General features: G+C 38.6%; 2 protein-coding genes across 6 annotated transcripts in view; both read right to left on the bottom strand.

The window, feature by feature from the left end:
* ankrd26 (ankyrin repeat domain containing 26) overlaps positions 1–11,852 on the bottom strand; it is a 28,388-nt gene extending 16,536 nt beyond the window's left edge. For all 5 annotated transcript variants that reach the window (XR_014593259.1, XR_014593260.1, XM_083916069.1 and 2 more), the window contains exons 1-18: positions 11,755–11,852; positions 11,433–11,606; positions 10,719–10,825; positions 10,469–10,606; positions 10,105–10,265; positions 9,632–9,668; positions 9,481–9,550; positions 8,119–8,170; positions 7,834–8,030; positions 5,124–5,289; positions 4,383–4,444; positions 4,199–4,298; positions 3,346–3,407; positions 3,191–3,260; positions 3,041–3,085; positions 2,255–2,515; positions 2,056–2,157; positions 1,881–1,951 (exon numbers count right to left, since the gene is read on the bottom strand). Coding sequence is in view for 3 of the 5 variants with exons in the window: in XM_083916069.1 (XP_083772195.1) it covers positions 1,881–1,951; positions 2,056–2,157; positions 2,255–2,515; positions 3,041–3,085; positions 3,191–3,260; positions 3,346–3,407; positions 4,199–4,298; positions 4,383–4,444; positions 5,124–5,289; positions 7,834–8,030; positions 8,119–8,170; positions 9,481–9,550; positions 9,632–9,668; positions 10,105–10,265; positions 10,469–10,606; positions 10,719–10,825; positions 11,433–11,606; positions 11,755–11,760 (1,881 nt within the window). In the remaining 2 variants the exon portion in view is untranslated. The remainder of the gene's footprint in view (positions 1–1,880; positions 1,952–2,055; positions 2,158–2,254; positions 2,516–3,040; positions 3,086–3,190; positions 3,261–3,345; positions 3,408–4,198; positions 4,299–4,382; positions 4,445–5,123; positions 5,290–7,833; positions 8,031–8,118; positions 8,171–9,480; positions 9,551–9,631; positions 9,669–10,104; positions 10,266–10,468; positions 10,607–10,718; positions 10,826–11,432; positions 11,607–11,754) is intronic.
* LOC310949010 (uncharacterized protein) lies at positions 395–1,576 on the bottom strand (the record flags this gene model as incomplete). Its single annotated transcript, XM_083916342.1, has 2 exons — positions 395–400; positions 590–1,576. The coding sequence occupies 2 exons, from the start codon at positions 1,574–1,576 to the stop codon at positions 395–397; spliced, it is 993 nt and encodes a 330-aa protein (XP_083772468.1).
* Positions 11,853–23,201: the final 11,349 nt, after the last annotated feature.

Below are 23,201 nucleotides of genomic sequence, written 5' to 3'. Positions count from 1 at the left end.
CTGTCAAAAAATAAATCTATTTATCCCCTGGAAATGACTGTTTCTAGAAATACCTGTATAAGACTAACTTAGGGCTGGCATGCATTAAAGACAACAAAAATCCAGCAATTGCCCTATCATCCCAACAGTGCTTCTCTTAAGGGCAAAGAAAGCTATTATTTGTTCAGAACCTATTCAACATAAAGATACAAGCAAGGTCCATGCATGCAAGGGCAAGTCACTACTAAAGAAGTTTTGGACTTCAAACGAGAATGCCAAACAACCAACAATTTTAGGTTACTTGAGAGCAGTCAGTGTAAATGCCCTTAAAAAAATGGAAGTTCAAATCTACATGCTAGTTAAAAAGACACACAACAGAAGGAGAAACATGCAAGATGAATTCTTCTACTTGAATTCAAACCTAAAGAAAATACATATCAAAAATAGAAAATGAACACCTTACAGAAAGAAATAAGATGAGGTAATGACGCATAGCTTGTTTAGGCCCTTTGATACAGCTGATTAACATAGTGAAATTAAGTATATGGATGAAATGAAGGGAAAGAGAGGCGATCAAGAAGGGTCTACAGGAGAGGCGACCATCCTCTACCTCTTTCTGGAGTTGGGCCTTTTCTTTCTCCATATCCAGGAAGACATCCTTCAGCATCCCTACCTCAAGTTTAAATCTTTCCATGTCCTCTTCCAGCTCTTCATCAGAAACACCTTGGATGGATGCTGAACGTCTGCTTAGCAAGGGGGGACGAGACTTGAATTCCTCAGGATCCTCTTCTGAACTTGCATTGTTCCTCTCAGCTTCACCTAGATTAGCAGTGTTGTCCTTCCAGACCAGGTCCAGATGTGGTTTCTGGAATGGCCCGAGTTTGGGATCATCTTTTAAGTTTGTTACCCGGCCAACATCAGACATGGGTATAGTATGATCATCAGTAAAAGCTGTGGAAACTGGATCTATGAAGCCGCCTCTCTTTTCTGTTGCGATTTGGGGTGAAGGAGAGCTGCCCTCCACCAGAACATCATCAGTGAGTAGATCTGGCTCTTGACCAATGTTGCTGATTGCCCTCGCTGGAGGTTCACCGACTTGCACCCTGTCCGAGCATAAGGAGTTGTCAGTTGACTCCGTCGCAGAATCTTCCAGTCCAGACTCCCTTTGCTCAGGTATGGTAAGAAGAACGGTACTCCTGGCTCTGGCCACGGGGCGCACAATGACGTCCCCTTCTTCTTCATCACTTGACTCTTCTTCTGCAGAAGTCATGGCCTGTTCTTCTTCTGTGAGATCTTCTGCAGAATGTCTTGATTTAAGCAGTTCACCAAACTTCTCTTTTAATTCACCAGCAACATTCTTGAAGGTAGATTTCACCTCCCTTTTCTCCACCTCTACCCAGAGCTTCTCATAACGATTCTCCCATGGGACAATATCACAAGCTTCATCTCTTTTTTCAAGACTGCGTTGATCTTTGAAGTCCTCATCCTTTTGTCCATTGTCAGAACCCACATATCCAGTTGGACATTTTTTTAGATCTAGTTTTTGGAGATCTACCTTGCATGTATCTACTGCATCATGTATCTCCTTGGATGGCATGGGTGGACAGGGAAAAACACATAACAGACAAGACAAAAATGCAAAACCAAGTTTGGACTTTAAATACATATGGAGGAAACATTGCATATACATAGATATATAGTATATTGAATGTAGACCATGATGGAATTTGCCTAGCTTGTTTTTACTATTCCTCTACTTTGTAATATGCAAATATTTACCAATGACTTTTATTGTTTTACTAAGTGACTGGGAAAGCATGAGTAGTGATATTGTGTCTAGGACAAAATTGCCAGGAAAAAAAAACAAGGATTGTGTTAGAGATGTTATAGATAGTTCTCACCTGTTGTTGCTGCTTGTCTGACTCAAAATTACGTCTGCTGTCTCTTGCCATCAGTGGGAGCTCAGGGGAACCTAAGGAGAGAGAGAGAGAGAGAAAGAAAGAGTCTTTATACTGAACACAGGCCTTGTGCACACAAATTTCTGTTGGCATACTTAAAAAGACAAGTGAGCCTTACCTGGTGTAACCACTGCCTGAATCTCTGCTATGTTTTGCAGCTGATTGTCAATTTGGTCTGTGTTGCAAGAGGAAGCCACATTGTCTGGTTCCCAATCTGATTCTGAATGAGAGCAAGTCAAAGAAAGCGAGAGAAAAATGCTTCGATCATACCCCTTGTGTGGATATGTGTGTTTGCAAGATTGCCTAATATGCCTTACCTTCTTCACTCTCTGGTTTCTGAATCACCATCTTCCTTGCTCGAGGTTGGGGCACAGGCTGAGGGGGTGTGCTGGGCAGTGTCTTATTAGAGTGGATGCTCTTTTCAGGTGTCAAGGTTGCTTCTGGAGGAATGTCTTCATCCTGCTCTTTAAGAGACGGATAGGAGCATTCTGGAAACTCCTCCAGGCCAGGGGAGGGCATTCTGCGGCCAGGCAGGGTTCTCTTACTGGTAGTACTGGCTGAGTCCCAGTCTGATGCATCTGTTCCATTAACACAAGAAGTCGTAGGTCAATGAACAAAATATGTTGAAGTTGCTGAAGGTTGAAGGTCACTTTACATTGGAATAACCTCAAAACCGCTCAATGGAAAAGATCTGGGGAAGGGTGTAACACTATTCTACTTCATCAAACTACAACTTAAGAACTACAGCTACTAGTAAAAACAGTTCACCTTGTCTCATCAGCTAGTTTGTGTTTACTTACCTGCTTTTTTAGCTTCAAAAGGTGTGATTGCAAGCAGATTTTAAACAAAGCAGATTTTAAACAAGGCTTAATATAATAGTAACTACTAAATACATAATTTGAAAGTAAAGCTTTCATAATGTGGACATTGTCTGCTTCTGCTATAGATGTTACAAAATGTACCAGCAGTAACCCTGTAAAGTATGCATTTGCATTAGCTTTAGGGGCAGACAGAGGCACTAAATGATGAACATCTGCCTTGTGATCACATAAATAAGTTAAAAAATATTAAAACAGAGTGGAGAATTCATTATTTCATCTTACCTTCAAGATCATCAACATCACCCAGTCCAAACTCTTCCATTAAGTCTGTCAAAGAGAAACAAATCACCATGTTAAATAAAAGAGTTCTTCATACAAATTCTTAAACTTAAGACCAACAGGAACCATGATGCTGCAGATTATTCTATTTACCTGTCTTTCGTTCATTATCTCCTTCAAGTTTGCTCAAAACACGAAGTGGTTCCCATTTTGCCTTATCAGTCTGGTAGAAAGGAAAAACACTGCTATTTAATTCCAACGGATCACAATTTATTTTACCTCATACTGCATTTAGTTGCTGAACCTACCTCTTTCTGTATAGTATCAACTCCATCAACATGTTTACCTCCCTTATCACGATTATCTGATACTGCAAGAGACAAGACATGTCTGTCATGTTAGGGACACAATTTTCTTCTGTAAAAATGAAAACAAAACAACATTCTGGTGAAGCTTGATGAGTTTGCCAGTACATAGAAAAAAAGCCTTCCCATGCAAATGAGCTCATGGGATAATTAGCATCAAGTTAGCTGGTTCTATTGGTACACAAGTACAACATCACCAAAGAATGCTGAATTGCTGCAATATCTGTCATATCATATGAGCCCAAACTTGCTGAAACCAAGCAAGTATAGAACCCGTTGTGGCCCCAAATTTGGGAAAAATGAGGTTCTAGAGTAGCAGGCAGGGTGGTGTGTTCTATGTTGCATGCAATCTATTATGGTGAGGTGATGGCCAGGCGTCTGGTGAGGTTAACATGCTGTTTCTCAGACCTATGGATCAAGACCTTCATACCCTCTACCTGGCTGCTTCTTGGCCTGCCTACACTCCGAGGCTCTAGGACTGCCTTCCTATTGCCTCCTTCCCCTCTTAAAAAAGAGGGAATATAAAACAAGTCTACAAAAGAAATGTAACATATTGGTGGAAAGGCTGGTCTGATTGATAGGAAGTACATTGCAATGAGCATTCAATGGCATATTTTGGATAAAAACAGAAAGTTGGAGACATTACTCAAAAAAATATAATGCATGCATTATTACACTAAAGCACATCTTTCTATGATTAGGACTACTTAAGGTCACACTGTTTTTCCGCAGCATGAAATGGAGCCTGGAATGATTTAATTCATTTTTAAAAAAGGAATCAATAAAATAGACCTACTTTGTTTACTCTCCTCTTTAACAGTGGACATCTCTTCTTGATCCTGAGTACGTACACTTTGTTTCTCTTCATGTGGCATATTGGGGTTTTCAGAGTGGGACTGAAAGAGAAAAATAAATCTGTAACAATCTGTGTGGAAACAATCCGATCCGACAAGGTATTTTAGAATGTGTCTTCACTGTACCTCAGAGTCCCAGGAATCCTGCTCTTCCCCTCCCTTCTCAAGACCCAGCTCTGACAGGAAATCTATTTCAACATATGCAGATAAAATACAATATTATAAGTGAAAAGCAATGGTAGTTTGACTCTCTGGGTCTCCAACAATTTTATTTGATTCCAATCTACGGTGCTATGATTCAATTCAAATTTTTTTCGATGCATCTCTATTTTATTACTTTTTTGGTGCGTCTATTGCAAGCGTCTTTTTTCAGTTGTTCCCAATAAGGAGAGAGGCCTAGTGATTGGTTTTGTTTTTTTAGAGCACTTAGCCTTTTTGTGCAGCTGCACTGGGCGTTTCCGCGCTTTTCAGAAAAGCGCTGGCTTTGTCACTGTCGCTCCTTTCATAGCAATATGAAAATAGAAAAGCATATTTGTGGGAGTAGATCCACCAGACACTGAATGTTGTGCTTTGCTTGTTTTTAGCTTGGAAGTTAACCCCCTGCTAACATAGCGTAAAGTCAGCTACCTAGTTAATGTTGTTGTTATAGAAACAAATTTATTAAATCAAACATCAAGGAGTAAAGTGGCTTGCCATGTGTGTGTTGTCAGGAAGTCGTTCAAGGTAGCCTCCACAACTAATGGGGTGGACAGGTTTGTGCTGTTGTTATAATCTAAGGATGCCTATAGATACTATACATTGAGAGTGATCGTGTAAATGCAGTTGTTCATTGTTTAGAACATCTATTATAAAGGATTTACTCTGTACCTCTTTTCTTATCTTTAGAGACTTCTGTCTCAGGAACAGGTGAAGCGCCATCAAGAGACTCTCCACTCTCTTCAGATTGATCATTTTCATATGAGACGTCTCCTTCCTGATCCTCTCTCTCCTCTTCTTGGTCATTACCATCCTCATCCTCAGTAGAGTCTTCCTTCTGTGAAAAATAATGTTGTTCACTCATAATCATGTTCTGAAATCGTACTTCTACTAGCGCATGAGTCCACGAGAGGCCTGTCTAATGAGAGGAAAAGCAAACTGGGAACAAGCACATTTAAAAAAATGAGTGTGATGAAAGTGTTGGCAGAGAGCCTAAAGAGGTCACACTACAACTAAAAACTACCTGTTGTGTTCCTGTTTTACCTTAACAACAGGCTCTTCAAAGTTTCTGAGCTCTTGACTTCTCATGCTTATGCTCGCTGCCTCGTCAGGTGAATCTAAATCAACGTCATCAATATCGGTCTGAGGGAGCACTTCATCAGACAACGTGTTCCCGTCTGAATCATGGTGTTGACCAGCAGTGGGAGGGCCAGAAACAATATTTTCCCTTGTTGGTTCTTCATTAAGGTCGTCTGATGACCCTGTTGTCTGGGGAATGACAGCACTTCTATTTTCTAGTAGAACAAATGCAGTTAATTTAGCTTTATTTTCATCGTCAGACACTTTGACTGTGGCACTGGCAAAATCGTACTGCAGATTTTGGTCCTGGCTGTCATCGTCCTCACTTGTCTCATCATCTTTTCTGGGATCGTCTTTCTTAACATCTGTTAGCTTTTCCTCTTCCAGCCTGTTGTCTTCGTGAGACTCATCCTTTCCACCAGTAATAGATTGAGGGACCTTTTCATTGTCCTTATCTCCCTCTAACTTCTTGTCTATTGCACCTGTGGGCCTAGACTTGGTTGGGGTAGAAAGACATGTCTTTAAGACCTTACCACAGGCTGCAACTTCATCATCCTTTGTCACCACTGTCTTCCATTTTTCTAACTCATCACTTTCTTCTTCATCATCCCAACTACTATCATCACTTTTCTCATCCCCTGAGTCTAATTTTCCTTCCATATGTGATGCCTGGACAATTGATTCAACGTCATCGTTGTCTAGTATTTGGCTTCTGTGTTTTTTTTCATCCTCAGGTGTTGGTGACACTGCAGGGGAGGGGTCATTTGACTCTTTCTCAATACCTTCTTTAGCTTCTTCCTCACAGCCATCAGAGCACTGCTGCTCTTCAGCATGGTTTTCCGTTACAATAGTTGTTTTAGAAAGTGGTGACAACACACCTTTAGTGAAAGAGCCATTATCATTTTGGTCATTACTTTCTGAAGAAGAATCCCACTCTGATGTGTCTACTGTAGCTTTTGCTGGTCTGTTTTTGGACTGAGGGGTGCTTGTTGAACATAACCCCAAAGAGAACATTGGTTCATCTATCACTTGCTGAGGTGAGACACACTTTGGAGATGGTACCACTGGTGATAAAGAATCCCATGAGATATCCGGGTGGTCTTCATTTGGCTGAGGTAATGAGCATTTTGAATGCAGTGTTGTTCCTTCTGGTATTAAATCTGATGCTTGAGCATCACTTTTCTCGTCCCCCTTGTTTACCTCCTCTTCTTTGGGTAGGTCAGTGTCACTGTCTTCTAATGAGGAGCCCCAGGAGGATCTGCGTTTCTGCTCTTTGAAAACTTCTTTGTGTGATCCAGCATCCTTTTCAACATCAGAGGAACGGTCTGAATGTTCTACACCATCCTCAGCCACATTTCTTTGATTAGCTAGTACTGTGTTGCGACCAAATCCTCCTGTTGGATCATCCTCTTCATCATCACTCTCATTACTCACAGAATCACTGCTGTTCTGTTTATTCATGTCATCATCATCCTTTTCTCTCTCTTTTTCAAACTCTTCCTCCTTAACCACAGTAGGGTAACTAGTTTTTGTGTGCTGTCTGGATGGTTTGGGGCCTCCTTTTGAACCCAGATCTGCAGACAATATGCATTCCATCCCAGGGCTGTCATCTTCATCAGAAAATTTTGATTCTACCCTAATAGCTGACACAACACAATCCTCCTCTACATCTAATGTTGCTGGAATTGCATAACGTGCTGTTTCAGCTGGGCAAACAGTGTAATTTATTTGAGCCTCTGTCTTGGCATCTTTCTCTGAGGCATCTACATTCTCACCTACAGCACCAAGACTAGTTTCACTGTTGTAAGAGATTTCCGTACCAGGTATGTTTTGAGCATCAGCACTGTCAGTAATCTGAGGTTTTTGTAGCTCTTCAAATTCATAAGGGTTGACCTCGACAGAAGCCACACATTTTTCATTGTCCTCCTCCTCACATTCATTCTCTTCTACATCCTCTTCTTCACTTTCCTCAGCTTCATCCTCATCATCATCATCGTCTTCTTCTTCTTCTTCATCATCTTCATCTTCCTCCTCAGATTCATCATTGTCGTTATCATCATCATCATCATCTTCCTCCTCTTCCTCTTCTTCTTCTTCTTCTTCTTCTCCATCTTCCTCCTCAGAGTCCACGGCTTCTGGGCTTTCTTCTTGAGAGTCGGATCTTGCTTTACTACTTGAAGGCTCCTCTGAGTGTTTGCTTATCTCCTGCATGTCTGCTTGTTTTAAACATTTAGGGGGAAATAGAAAAAGAGAAAGATTTCATAAAAATGCAAAAGGCAAAGCTTCAACACAAATATGTTACCTTTCTGTAGCCTGGAAGAGGGGTAGAAGTCATCTGGGGTGCTTTGGAAAGTAAGGAAACGGGAGAGGGATCTACTGGGTGCTGTGGAGCTTTGCTGGATGATAAAGTCTTTGGGAGAGATGGAATTCTCTGGACTCTATTCTCAATCTCTGGCTCAGACTCTGAACCACTCAAGGATCTGTCAGGCAGTGCAGAAGCTACAGGGCAGGCAGGGATAAACAATTACTACCACAAAAGAACACAAACTATGGAGGGACACTAACAAGTGAAAAAAGATCTCGGTACCTTCTCCCCTTTTAGATGCAATCATTTTCCTTAGGTTTACCTTCTGTGGTTTCTGAAAGACATCATATCAAATGAAGGAATGATGGAAATCACAGAACTAATGTACAACCAGAGATACTATTAGATAGGGTTAGTATTGAAAGAGTAAGTGAAATCAAATTTTAGGGGTAATCATAGATGAGAAGTTTAGTTGGAAATCACAAATTAAACATGTACAAACCAAAATGTCAAGATGCATCGCAGTATTAAATAACAAAACATGCACTGGATCATAAATCACTGCGTACTCTATATTGTACATTAGTTCTGCTATATGACTACAATACATCCACTTTTAATTTTACAAAAGAAAGCAATACGGATCATTCATGGGGTTGGATACAAGGATCACACAAACTCACTATTCTTACATTCAAAACTAATAAAATTCAAAGATATGGTGGATTTTTATACAGCACAAATACTATTTAAAGCAAAACATAATCTACTACCAGAAAACATTCAGACACTATTCACTGGAAGGGAAGAGGGTTATAATCTAAGGGGAAAATTTAAATTCAAAACACTGAAGACACGCACAACAAGAAAAACTTTTTGTATTTCAATATGTGGGGTTAAATTATGGAACAGTCTGGAGGGAACGCTTAGGGAATGTCCAAACATAAACCAGTTTAAAAATATATATAAGGAGATTACAAGGTACAGAAAAGAGGAGGGTGTGTGATTATTACTGTGTGTATATTGTTTATTTACTTTGTTATTTATGTATGTGTTATCTTCAGTATGTATGTGTGTGTGTAGGTAATATGTATGTATATGTGCATATATATGTGTGTGTGTACGTCCGTGTGTATGTATGTATGTTATATATTATAATAATATAAAGACTAATATAATATTTTATTAAGATAAATATCTTTGTAATAGAATTGTGCTTTGTTAGATATAGAACAAGGATAATTGAAGAATGACAAATGGAAGTTATTATTATTGTTATTATTACTATATAGATAGAAGGCAAAATATTTCAGTACGTGTTATTTCAGTAATATTTATTAAAAAGGGGTGGAATTTAATAAGTTTATACTTCTTCCCACTCCTTTTCGGATATGTAAACAAAATTTATATTTTTTCAGTTTACTTTGTTAAACTTTGTTATTGTACATTTATTTTTCTCTCTGTTTTTTTCCCTTTTCTTTATGATTGCCCATTAATGTATGATAATTTTGTTTTTTCACATATTCAAAATAATCTATCTATCTATCTATCTATCTATCTATCTATCTATCTATCTATCTATCTATCTAAAGCCAGAATGTTATTTAGGAAAAACAGACTTTAGAAAAGAAAAGTAGCACAAACCTTTTCGATTAAAAGGGATTCATCATCTTCTTCTGATGATGCCCATTCATCTGCAGCGCTTTTTGAAACCCTGAGGAAAGAAGAAAGGTTTAAACCAGGAAGCCAATTGTTATTGTAAGTTACAGATCACAAAAAAACAAATTGTGCTCACCGACTTAGTGACTCCGACTGAGAATTGTCTTCAAAATCTGCACCAAAGCAAAGAAGCATATTATCAGTCTTTTAGAAAGGTACATGTCATATTTTAATATCAAAGCTAACTGTCAATAGCTTCAGAGCAATTCAATCTTAAAAAGCAGAAAAGGTATGGTGCACAAAGTTCTACAATCTAAGCAGCATTAAACAATGAATTTCCATAAAACAGGAGTGGGTTAAGTGTTCATCTTCAGTAACTGTTTATGGTCTTTGCTGTTACGAAACTGACAGATTGACTGATTTTGTTACAAAACTCATCTAAGCAAAGTAATACCTCCCCCTGCTTCATTTGCTCCATGATCTAGATCCAGTCAAGAGGTTTTGCATGAGGAATAAATAAAATAATCCAAGTCAATAATGAATAGAACAATGAAAATATCCTCACACCACTTTCATTCTCTACTGTTAGATGAAAACGTATCTCTTTACCATCTTTGTCAGTGGCTGGTCCTCCTAAAGAGAAGCCTGCTTCAACGTCTTGGGAAGGACTGCCCAACAGTGTTTTTTTCTTCTTGTTGCCTGGACCTTGATATGACAGGGAGGGCCCATCATTCCTCTGGGTACTGTGCTCAATGATCAGGAGGGAACAACTGCAAGAGTCAAGACAGTGAACATTTAGTATCATAAACCTTAACAAGAAATATAAGAAGAATTAAGATGAATAAAAGTACTTCATAATGGGCTTTGCTTCTTTGTTTCAGTTCTGTGTTTCACTCAAACGCCAAAAATGAAAGAATTACAGACGACATAAAACTGTGGAAACATTTATGCAAAGGAAAGAAGCACAGCTTACGGATGATGCCCATTCATCACTGCGTAGTCATCAGCTGACCATCCTTTGGTATCCTTTAGTGTGATATCTGCATCACACCGCAAGAGCAGCCGCAACATACCAATTTGTCCATTGCCGGCAGCTATCATTAATGGCGACCTGCAGGTAAAACCAATGGCAGCAAGATGCAACGTGACCGACTGTAAACAATGAATTCAGCAACATTAAGATCATTCGACGTGTATCACAAATGTCATTGTTTAGTACTGACCTTTGGCCTTGGTCCATACAATTCACACCAGCACCCTCTTTGAGGAGAAACTCTGCCATCTCAATATGGTCCTCACGGACTGACACAGTCAAGGGTGTGAATCCCTCCTAAAATTAGATCAACAAGGTTTCTATTCGAGCCTACAGACATGTTACTGAACAAATAAGATGCATCCATTAGCATAATGCATGACTTCAATTATCTAATATTTACTGCAAAACAACCTTGGGGCAATTGGTAATAGGAGCCCTGCAGTATTTGAGTTATTTATATCTGTTTCATGATTTGCTCACTTTTTGCGCAGAACCTGCTTTCTTCGACTTGGATGTGTGTGCATACTTCTATTTGTACGTTATAAGCACAATACATCTTTCTCACAGCAAACCTTTCGAGTTTTCATATTAGGAAAAGCACTAGAATGTTGTGCACAATACTATTTGTGGTGTACATGCGTAAGACGTTGGCCATAGTTGATTATTATAATAAAGTCTGTTATTATGATGTTTGAGCTCTAAATACATGATAACTGTAAATACTTAATCAAGATACAGGGGTATACAAAATATTGTTCAACCCCTAGCTTCTTCACTAGATAAACTCACAATTCAAATACATCTGTTAACATGACATTAGGTCTGTATTAACTGAAGATCGGCCTGGTGTTTGGTCAAAGGGTAAGAACATGCACTGTGGTAGACAGAAAAACAGAATCACCTTATTTTGTGCATTGATGTCAGCCTCATGCTCCAGCAGCAGGGCAACAGTGGACATGGATGGGATGTTAGCTGCTAAATGTAGGGCTGTATTGCCATTGATGTCCACCAGGTTAGGCTCTGCATGATTCTCCAGCAGTATGTTAACACAGCGCTCATGCTGGCCTTGCACTGCCTGATATAGTGTAAAATTGACATGAATGCAGAGGCTTGAATATGTCTTGAAACAATATATAAGGAAATGAGACAACTATAATCATCAAAACATAATTCACATTAAATGAAGAATCACACTGTGGTAGCATCGCATCATCCAGGATTACCTTCATTAAGGCGGATCTATTTTGATTGTCGCATAGGTTAAGCTTGGCTTTGCTCTCAACAAGGAACTGCACCACATCAACATATCCACTGGCGCAGGCAATATGAAGTGCAGTTCTGTAATAATAAAGGAGAATTTATCAAACACCGCAAGCATTTTTGTTCCTACTAAAACAATTCCACTGACCTTTATAATGAGTTTTACAGCAATTTTTAATCTCTGCCTTACTTTGCTTTACTTAGTCAGTTCTTCCATCCAAACGGACATGATATAAACAATTTCCCCCTGGGATTATTAACGTATTTCTGATTCTGATTCTGATAATAATAATGACAACCCATTCTACAAATTGCCTCAAGTACTTAAGGTTCACCACTCAGTTACTTCTGACACTAGTGAGAATGGTAACAAGATCCTACTTTGAAACATAAGTAGAAAGGAAACAATGGGGTGTCATCTACATTATACTTGGTACTTAAAACACCAGTTAACATTAAAAATGCTGGATATTGTTTTACCACAGGCCACCTCTACTATACTGCATTAATTTGTGGATGAACAGTTTGCCAATTACTCTATAAACTAGTGAAACTGTGTAAAAGAAGGATACAAAGTGTAAAAGGGAAGTAGAGATATAGAGTATAAGACAGATAAAGGTATCATGCTTTTTTTATTAAGCTATTCACATGGGCTGCATTACCAAGGTATATTTTAGACAGCAATGAATCGAGCAAAGACATTCAAGGATGTGACAACACATGTTTTTTATCCCATTTACCTGTTCTCCTTGTCAAGTTGATTGATATCATTCTTTTTAGCAAGCTGCTTCAACTTTGCCACATCACCCACTGAGGCAGCCTTGTGAACCTTCCCGAGGTCCTTTTCTTTCAGTTCATAGCCAACAGAAAGCACACTCCCATTGTCAGGAGTACCTGACGGGTGTTTCTTTTTCTTAGTAAAGCTGAATATCTTCTTCATTGTGCACGACAGCACAACATTGCTTGTACACCGTCACTACCTGCCACTCATCATCAGGTGCTGGAGGATCAACACAGGCGGCTCTCCCATCCCTAAAAATAAAGACATGCAAAGCGGATTAGAAGCCTATAAAACCGTGCCGAGGACACTGCGGTATTTCTTCATATTAGATATAAAGTAGTTCCTCACACAGTACTACAAAGTGAGGTAGCGTAGCTTTAGCCCATATACGGCGAATTACTAAAACGTAGCAGGTTACGGCAAAAGCACAACTGTCATGGCACCGGCAGCAATTCAGGGCTAAGCTACTTGACCATACCTTACAGCAGGGCGTCTTCTACGTTATTAAGTACCAAGCATGATAACATTTCATTCGACTTTAATGCGATTACGATGCAGGGCCGAACATGTCCAAATGAGCAAATGTTACTCAGCGTTGTTTACATGAAGTCTAGTTAGCGCTATATCTGGTGGCGTTACTATGGTAACGTTGACTGACTGTACAAACGGTATGCTAACGTAACGTTGACTACCAGGTTATCCAATTGGCTTATGTTGAAAAATTCTTTAAACTCCGTTTTAGAGCCGTTATGCCATATACACACTGCTACATTTACTACCATTACATAAAAAGAAAAAGCTAAAAATATGGTCAGTGTAAAAACTATGCATATTTTCTGGATTTGTGTTGCCTAGCAACCTAGCCTCAGTTGGCTCTGTGCTGCGCCTCCCACGTCGTCACTTCACAAATGATGCAAACCGCCACATTTAAACTGTATTTGTAAAAGAGACCAGCAGAGCGGGGGTTGTCGCTACAGCTACGGCTACTTTGCAAGACTCGGTTCGATTCAAAGACACTTCTGTTATGCGGCTCTTCGAAAAAGCGTGCAGGAGTCGTTAACCAATGCTAAACTAACCCAGTGAAACGAACTTAACCCTGCTAACTTAAATGCTAAATTAGCAAACGCTAAGAATCAAAGTCGAGATGGGTAACCTACTAGGTTACTAAGAACGAAGACTGAAAGACGAAGGGATTATGTGAGAACATACTACTTGCCAATTCACGCAAGGATATGTGTAATTAATGTTGATCAATTTACAGTATAAGACCTCAAACACTAACCTGTTGATTGTCGGAGTCAAAGCACTATCAGGGAGCTTAAAGCTAATGATGGGATGCTCAGAGAAGACTGCTAGCTGTTGGGTTTTTAGGGAACCAATCAGAAATGACATCGAGGTAACGAGTGCTTTTACTGACCAATAGGCGGCTTCGGTGTGTGTACAAGGTTGGTTTACGTGCCACGAAGGATTGGATCATGGTGAAAGTTTACCACTTGATGGTGACATTTGTCTTGAAATCCTATGCTTGCTAATAAGACTTGCAGTTGGAAAATACAATAGTTCCATACATTTTTCTTGGTCAGGCCAGTACAGTTTATTTAGAATTTGAATCAAAAACACAACACAGTATAAAATTAGTAGATAATTACATTTTTATTCAGGGAATGGTCTCATTCAATACAACACCCGGGCAGTAAGGATTAGGGCACTTAGACTTGAGACTGTGGCAGCAGATTCTTTTATTTATTTATTTTTATTTTATTTTTAATCAGTGAACATTCCTGCCAGTCTGTTTTTCAAATTAATTATTATTACTTATAAACAACTGTAGGAAAATTATCTCTTAATATGCAGAGGATGATTTCAGATGCAATATGATGCTTAGATCGAACAGGTAAGTGAATGCCATATCATGAACACCTGTATGAAATATAGAAATCAAATGCAATTTTCCAGCATTATCTTTGTCAGGCTCATAATGTTAGATACAACAAATAACATATTTTGTGGACACATTAACAGAAATATATAATGCAATCCATCACAAGATCAGTCTGTTCCCTCAAAAATTACAATTGAACTCAATGAAGACCTCTTTGACACATGTAAGGCTCACCACATGTATCCTCCCTTAACATGCTTAATACCTGCCTCTGCCTAACCACTATGTGGAAAGAGTGGGTATGGTCTTCAAGGGCGTACTCACACTGGTTTGGAAGTATTGAGGCATCTAACATTCTTCTGTTGCCATAGAATTTACCGCCAATAACAACATTTTGCGTACAGAGGCCAAGTGTTACTTGCTGTGTCTTCCTTTTGTTGCTTTTCTTTTAATGCAAACGCCTGACATAAGGTAAAAGTTTGCAGATACATCTTTAGTTTATGACAAAAATGAAATCCAGCTCTGTAAAAAGTGATGCGTAGCAGTGTCAATTATTATTAGGTGAAGGTCAATTTAAGCCATCCAAATGAATTGGATTATTGCTTTTCACAATTGCTCTAAGCTTCAGTAGACGCTTGGACCATGTTCTTATTGAAATCCAAGAACCGGGACACATAGTCTTAATGTTCTGCTTTTAAAAAAACCTGCTTTTTCATATGTTTTCTTGAAACACAAGACCAAACGGGTATCACTGTTTTCAGAAAACCAAATAATTTATTTTAATCTCACTTGTTAATAGACTACTGTCTTGCCAAAAAGCCCACTGAATTTATTTAGTCAAAACAATCCTCTAAGAGCTGTTTTTATAATCAAGTGATTAGAAGAATATGGTTGAATGTCCTATTACTCACACATTTGATTACTTTACATTATAAAGGAAATCAATTCCTTATTTGCATATGCATGTACTTTGGAGACCAAATGATGTAGTTACCAACTGAGATTTAGGCAGCTATACATGGTAAGATAAACATCTGAGTGAAAACAATTACAGCGTTCAGAAGATGAATACACAGCAATATAGCAATGTAACAGCTGTACATGTCAATCATTGAACGTTGTGTGGATTCAAATCTAGAATTGAAAAGGGGGCCACCCCTGACTGGCTTTGTTCAAGTGTCGAATAATAATACACCTTAATTAGTATTATATTTGGACAAAATGGTACAGAGCGTGTGATGCAGATCATTAAATTGGCACAAAGTCCTTTCGCTTTCACTGGTTTGTGCTACAGCCGAATATATTTTAACAGCATTGCTAGAAATTAAATTTTGGTGTTGCAATATTACATTGTCGCAAGAGTGGAAATTGACCTTGTGGGTTACATTTTCAAGAGATTTAGAGATTTTAATCATTTTAGAATAGGGAATTTTTTCACCCACAATTTGTGATGGTTAAAACTTTCTCATCAACAGAAATTTAAAAAAAATAAAAAGTCAATCATTTGTCCCTTTTAAAAGAAAAAATAATACTACATGAGTAAATACTTATTTCCATATTAGAGTGTGAGATTTGTTTAAAAGCTGTGAACAAAGCTGTGGACCTTGATTTAAGATTTATTTTATTGTCAAACTACTATTTCCAAGTCAAGAATGAACTTTCATGCTCAAATACAACAGTATGGCATTTATATATATTAAATATACTTTGTAATAAATACAACACTGTTGTAAAAACAAATGTAAAAAAAATACAATATATTGATTTTCCTCTAACATACCTAACATTTGTATCAGTACTAGTACTAGTGTAAGACCATACAAACTGTTGAGGGATGCTTGAATTATGCACTGCAGACCCATTGTGATCAATCACCCTGTTATGAGAGGATATATATCTAGAGTCAACAATGTGTGCTTTGTAAATCCATCAGTTGCTGGAATCTGGGATATTTTTGAGCCAATAATCGATGAGTGAGTCATATGTCGGTTCAAATCCCCAGTCCTTGTTGTCTGTGAACCATTAACCAATCTTTGTGACAGTACACAAGAGGCCAGGAATATCATATATATGAAATCAAATTCAATGACAAGAATAGCAAAATACAATTATTTTTTCTTGCAACAGCTTGGCCTAACACCATACAATTTCCAGAAGTGTCATCAATCTGTTGCGACATTAGGCACATGAAACAGTGATTTAAAAGACAATTAGGTTTATTAGGTTGTAGATGTAAGTTGTCTCTAATGATCTAGGTATATTTCCTGCCAATAATCTGATTTCATACTTTAGAGTCCTCAGTTCTGTTTAACAGTTGTCCTGTCCCTTATATGCTCCAACAATAGATCCATCCTCATTTAGATAAGCATGAAGTAGTCCCATTGTGCATACTGAAGTATTACTTATAAACAACTGTAGGACAATTATCTCTTAATATGCAGAGGATAATTTCAGATGCAATATGATGCTTAGATCGAACAGGTAAGTGAATGCCATATCATGAACACCTGTATGAAATATAGAAATCAAATGCAATTTTCCAGCATTATCTTTGTCAGGCTCAAATAACATTTTGTGGACACATTAACAGAAATATATAATGCAATCCATCACAAGATCAGTCTGTTCCCTCAAAAATTACAATTGAACTCAATGAAGACCTCTTTGACACATGTAAGGCTCACCACATGTATCCTCCCTTAACATGCTTAATACCTGCCTCTGCCTAACCACTATGTGGAAAGAGTGGGTATGGTCTTAGGTTTGGAAGCATTGAGGCATCTAACATTCTTCGTCAAATTTATGCAACCTACAGGCGAATGTAATTCATTGAGGCCTTTGACCGTATCTGTTTTGACATTATATGTCACAATGTTATTTTTGATGTCACAGACATAGGCCCCATGCCACAGTGACAGGTAATTACAATTGTTTGACTCCTTAAATAAGAGGTTTAGATGTTATACTGAGTTGGACTTTCTAAGCGACCAGACTTTGTTGCAAAAAAGCTTTACAGAGTCTCCAGAATAGTTATTTTGTTAGTGTCACATTTGTTCATAACTTGCTTTGCTCAAAGAGCAACGTCTGTTCTGTTCTACCTCCTCTAAAGGTGTGTGATTTGAAGGAACAAACCTAAAATCCTATCTGTCAGACCCCTAAAATTTGATTCAAAGTTAGGGGCCTGTTTAAATCAAGCTTAAAACAAGAAAATTATGGTAATACCATCATCAACCAGTATGAAAAAAACAAGGTAAAATCAAACATGAATGATAAAAACACCAAAACATTGTGATACATCTCAACATCTCTTGTGATACTTTCTAATAACCAGGAGGATAAAGGAGATAAGGAAGATCATGAGTGGCTATAAGCTTCAGCCTGCTACTATGTTCAATATGTCACTCCACAATATGAGTTTTGCAAGAGGATGGCTCTCATCCTCCATAATCCACAACACTATCTTGTAGACTCCATCATGGGGGACTGAGCCCTTGGTTGCCAACCTCATGGCCTTTCATGATGCTGTATTTATCCCTCCAGTTTTATTGATATTCCCATCCTGCCCTAGTACATAACAGGTCATTGTAATCATCAAGAAATTTCAATAATAAATGTCAAGCCCATGGTGAGGGAAAGTCTTGGGATCACCGAAGTCAGTAACATTCATCCTCCTCCAAAAAGTTAAACAGGACAGAGTTTGTACATACCAATCTCATTTATGTTATAATCAGTATTAGTATCAGTAATATCTCTGCATATGCATGCTTGTTTAAATACAACAAACAACTACAGCTATTCAATTTATCTGACAGTGTTTATACAGAAACAGCCATCCTGTTCACGTCATGTGAACGTGCACGTGTTTTCCTGTCAAAACACTGCCGCACTGATGGACCCGAGCGCTGCCTCACAAGACTCAGCTTTCTCTCACAAGGAGCTAATTAGCACCTCATCAAATTGACTGGCAGTCAACGAATGGTCCCTCTATAAGAGCTGTGAAAGGTGTTAGTGTTAAGGTGGATATGAGGCTTGTCAAAAAGAAAAACAGCATTTATAGGAATTCAGGATCAGTATCCGTTTCATTGATTCTGTGTTTAAGCCATGAGTGAACTGTGAGGCAATACAGGAAATGAAAGCTTGGAGCATGTTTTTGCCTGCCTCAGTGGCCGATTGTTTATAAATGCATCTTAAAAAATAACATTGGATGAATAATAAGCCATACAATACACTTTAATCATACATGTATTGCTTGCTATGCAAGTTGATGTGATTCCTTCATAGGAACACTAATTCTCAAGTTTCCCTTTAAACCAGAACATGAGGAGACTAGACCATATGCCTAACATTTTCTTGATTATACATGAGTGTGAGTTAAGACATTAAACTGGCAGTTGGGAACTGAACAGGGGCGCGATGTTCCCATGGAGTTGCCTTATGCTCTGAGGCAACTGGGTTTAAACAGGAAGTCAATGATGTCTCTTATCTAGACAATGATCTAAGAGTTGATGTCAGTCAGGAAAAAAAGCCTTTTGTGGTACGGTTAATTAAAACAACTCAAGTGGCTTCAGGGGGTTAAGGCCACTTCATTTTAAGCTCAGGATGAGTCAAGCTTTAAGGAAGTGCATGTAGAAATATCCCCTTCCACAAATTGTCTCTTATGGCTCCCGTCTGACCCCAAGAATGCATGGAAGGATATACTATGAATACTCATGTATACGACATATGGTGAAATACAGGGCAAAGATTCATCTGTGGGGCATACTGTGTTTATGAAATTGAAAAAGTAAAAAAGCTGCATCATCAAGACTTATCCAGGGAAATACTAAAAATGTTCTTTTTAGGTGGTCATTTTGTCATTTTGTTGGATCAATGGGATCGGCCCCCAGGTATACAGCCGATCACAGATGTCAGGAGCTCTAATTTGATAATAAATCTACACCTCTCTGAATCATCTAATCATGACTTAAGCAGGGATTTGGTAAAGATATATTAAGAAACAAAAAATATGTCACTTTAACTGATATTAGGCTAATTATCTGCAACTAGCACTTGAACTGACAATTTCAGCACTTACACAGTTACACGATACCTTTAAAAAATCACCCACAAATAATAATTGTAGTGGACGACTATTATTTATCAGTGTTCACAGAGAACTCAAGGTAAGGTTAATTGAAATATTTTGGAAATTAACAATCACATTTGTATTAAATGTATCAAATAAATCGATGCAGTGAAAGGTTGGTGGTTAAATAAAGGTTTTGTTGGCTAAACTGAAATGGTGTCATGCAGAAATGAGTGAGGGTGTATTACAACTAGTGTTGCCGAGTGGGCTTCAGGAGCATTTTGAACCTCTTCCATGGAATTCCTTTCTGGAACATCTTGATCTGAACAGGAGTCTTTTTTCTTGCACACAAAATTTTAATTAGATACAACATTTGTACAATCAGTAATTAGAACATGTCACATTTAAATACCCAGACATGATTGCAGACATTGCAGTACAGTGCAAACGGAGGACTATAAATACCAGTTTCATTATTTTCAAACCAAATACCCAAGGCCAACCACTACTCCTATGCTGGAATATTGCTGTACCTGGTCAGAAGATTCCTGTATGTCAGATAGTTGGTAGTAATCTGATTAAACACAACCTTATTTTGGAATATGCAACAAGTGAGCTCCTTCTACACTAAAACAAGACCATCTAACTAAAATCTAAAGTTTATTCTTGTATCTACAACTTTGGACAATATGGATTCCATGATGACTGGGAATGCTCCATCCGCAAATGACGTTGACAGATAGAAAGCAAGTATTTCATTTTAGTTCTTTGTCATAGCAGTGTGGGCAGTGGTGTTCCGCGGGGCGACCAAACACAATCACTAATACACACATTGCCATGACACAGAACTGGATTTAAAACAGCTCTATAAAAAAGATCTATTTAATAATGCAGAACCTTAGTTGGTATTGTAAGTTATTATGGCATTGTAACTTTAAAGGCAAAACACATTGTAAAATTAATACACCAATACCCATTGACATGCAGTGCATTTCCGACTGGACTGACTGATAGAGAGAATCACTACCACACAGAAACACATACTCAACTCAGCATAACTTCCTACAGTAATCACGAAAACATCAACTATACTGCCAGCCCTCTGCACATACCAGCTGTTTATGGGAATCTGTAACATTTATAACCGCTCACAATTCACACCTGTTGATTATAGAAATCAACAGAAATGTGAATTGTGAGCGGCCTGTTGCTTTACATGGAAGAGTAGCAGACCACTGCTTATACTTAACATGCCAGTATTCTTTGACAAAAACATGCTGTCATTTTCCTTTCATGCTAATTAAAATAGTTTATCTTTGATTAACTTTATTACTCTCCAGTGATTTGGGTATAGAGTTTCAACCACATTAATGGCAGCAACGTGATCTTCTTTTTTTACCTTGTAAGAAAACAGTATATACACTTGACTGACAAGAGCATGGTGGCCAGCATGAGTGAGGTAGGATAAGGAGAAAGGCAGGAAATGGCAACACGAGCAAAGACAGCGATATTGGAGCAGATGCCTGAAACCACATGAGCACAAGCCAGAAATTCTAAGGTTTATTTTTCTTGAACACAATGTAGGTTTCTTGATTGAGTCTAAAACAATATTAATTTCATGCGGTGAAAAGGTTCAATCTGATCTGATGGCCAGCTTATTTAGTTCCCCTCTTTAACACTTAAGCATTGTCTGCTGGTAATTTGAATTTTAGTGCTGTGTGTTAAAGGGTTAGTGTTACTTCAATTTATGAGGCATCCACAGCAGGTCAGTACGTGAGGCCACAAACATATTTTCACCCCCAACCGGAGACACCAAGGGAGAGTCTTGCTGCTGTAGAAAGAAAGGAAAATCACCCCTGTTTTTTCAGACTCCTCGGTCGATAAATGAGGGCCATTGGTTGAAACATCTGGAAAGCATTTTGTTTCTCATCGCCTGCTCGGCTGGGAACCTTGGCTTGCTGTCAGGAAAGCACAGCAATAGCCCGAGTCACATCAGCTGAGAAGGTGGGAGGGAGTGTATTGGCACGCAATTACTCAATTGAACGGTTAATGTGACCAACCATGGGAAAACTCATTAGGGACAACAGAGCACCAGGGTCTCCCATGTAGTTAAAGTTGTTGTAGTCTAATTATAGAGTAGAATATTGTAGGCTATTCTCAATTGCCAGTTTATAAGGTGCACGTAACTACAACTAATGTCCTCTATACAACAGCAGCAGAGCAGAGCAGAGCAGAGTAGCAGCAATTAGTTAGACAGTGGGGGCACTATTACCTGGACTGTAGGTGACCTGATCACTGACAAATTGTGCACTCATTCATTCTGCATGAAGCATTCCCTGCATAAAACATGCTGGCATACCTGAGGAGTAGATAAAGCTGGCAGTGGAATGAGAGGGCATGACATTCAAACGGCTACAAGCAACAAGCAGGGCAGGGTTGAAGCGAGTTTATAGGAACTGATCAAGTACAGCGAGCAGGGACAGTCGGCCCCCTCCATGTTTGCTTTTCGCATCAGAGGCGATGGTCAATCAAACCCCGGTGAGAGCCATGTGGAGGCAATCCCAGCCCAAACAGAATTTTGTTCTTTGGTGGGATTTTCTATTTATCTTTTGTGTACGTGTTACAAAATGAAACCACATCATTTTCAAATGGCCCAAAAAATATACACATACTCCAACCATTTTCAAAGCAAACCCTCACGTGACTTACTGACTGATTCACGGAAACAAACACAGTAAATCCCAGGCAACCAAAACATAACATAAACACATTTGATGAAGTCCAACTGTTTCCACCTGTTGTGCAGAGTGTTCAGAGATTCAATTCGAGTGAGAATGCTGGCTCAGAGCTGTTCATCCTCACATTGGAGGTCAGTTTGCGTGTCTGTCGTTAATGGGATAAAATCAGAACAAGAAGGCAACATGTTTTAACAAGTGGGAAATAAATGAAATCCCATGGACTTTTATGATGCACAGTGGAGGATAAACACACTATCATGCATGGAAAGATTCAAGATAAACTGCTGGAAAACATTTGTCACATGGAAAAAATGGTAAAAAAAAAATCTATGATGAAGAATGCCGCCTTACTTTTCATTAGCATGTGGTTATCCTTACCATCTTACAAGTTTAGATTCCAGATTTTGGGTTAGTGATCTCAGAGATAAGACCTGCGCTGCACAAGGTTTTTACACATCCACATTGAGTATAAACTGACAAAGATGAGATGGTCCTACACTGCTTAAGCAATAGGTTAAACTCAGAAACTCTGGATTTTATTCATGTACAATCTGGTCGACCAAGACCAGCAGTTCTGGATGTTTCTAAAATTATAATGAATGTGATGCAATCTGGTCGCAATCTCAGGGGGTTGGCTAGCAACAACAAATAGAATCCAAAGCTTCCTTGACTTTGTTTCCAGTTTTTGTAGAAACCAGCGACGGAGCCGTAATCAGGAGTTTCAGGAGTAATCGCAGTGGGTCAGTGCTGTTTCAGGGTAATGAGGTTGGGCTAAATGATCCGTATTTCCATATGTTTTAAACAATCACAGTTTGAAGAAGTGACTAGAATATAATAAACTTTATTTCAAACATAAAAAACAAAAATGGCAATGAGTATTTTACTCAAAGAATTGATGTTTACTAGAATACTCCTTAAAAGTTAGGAAAACTATTGTAATCTCA

The sequence above is a fragment of the Echiichthys vipera genome (genome assembly GCF_963691815.1).
Source record: "Echiichthys vipera genome assembly, chromosome: 7".
NCBI lineage: Eukaryota > Metazoa > Chordata > Actinopteri > Perciformes > Trachinidae > Echiichthys > Echiichthys vipera.
This window is presented reverse-complemented; position numbering and strand designations above follow the sequence as displayed.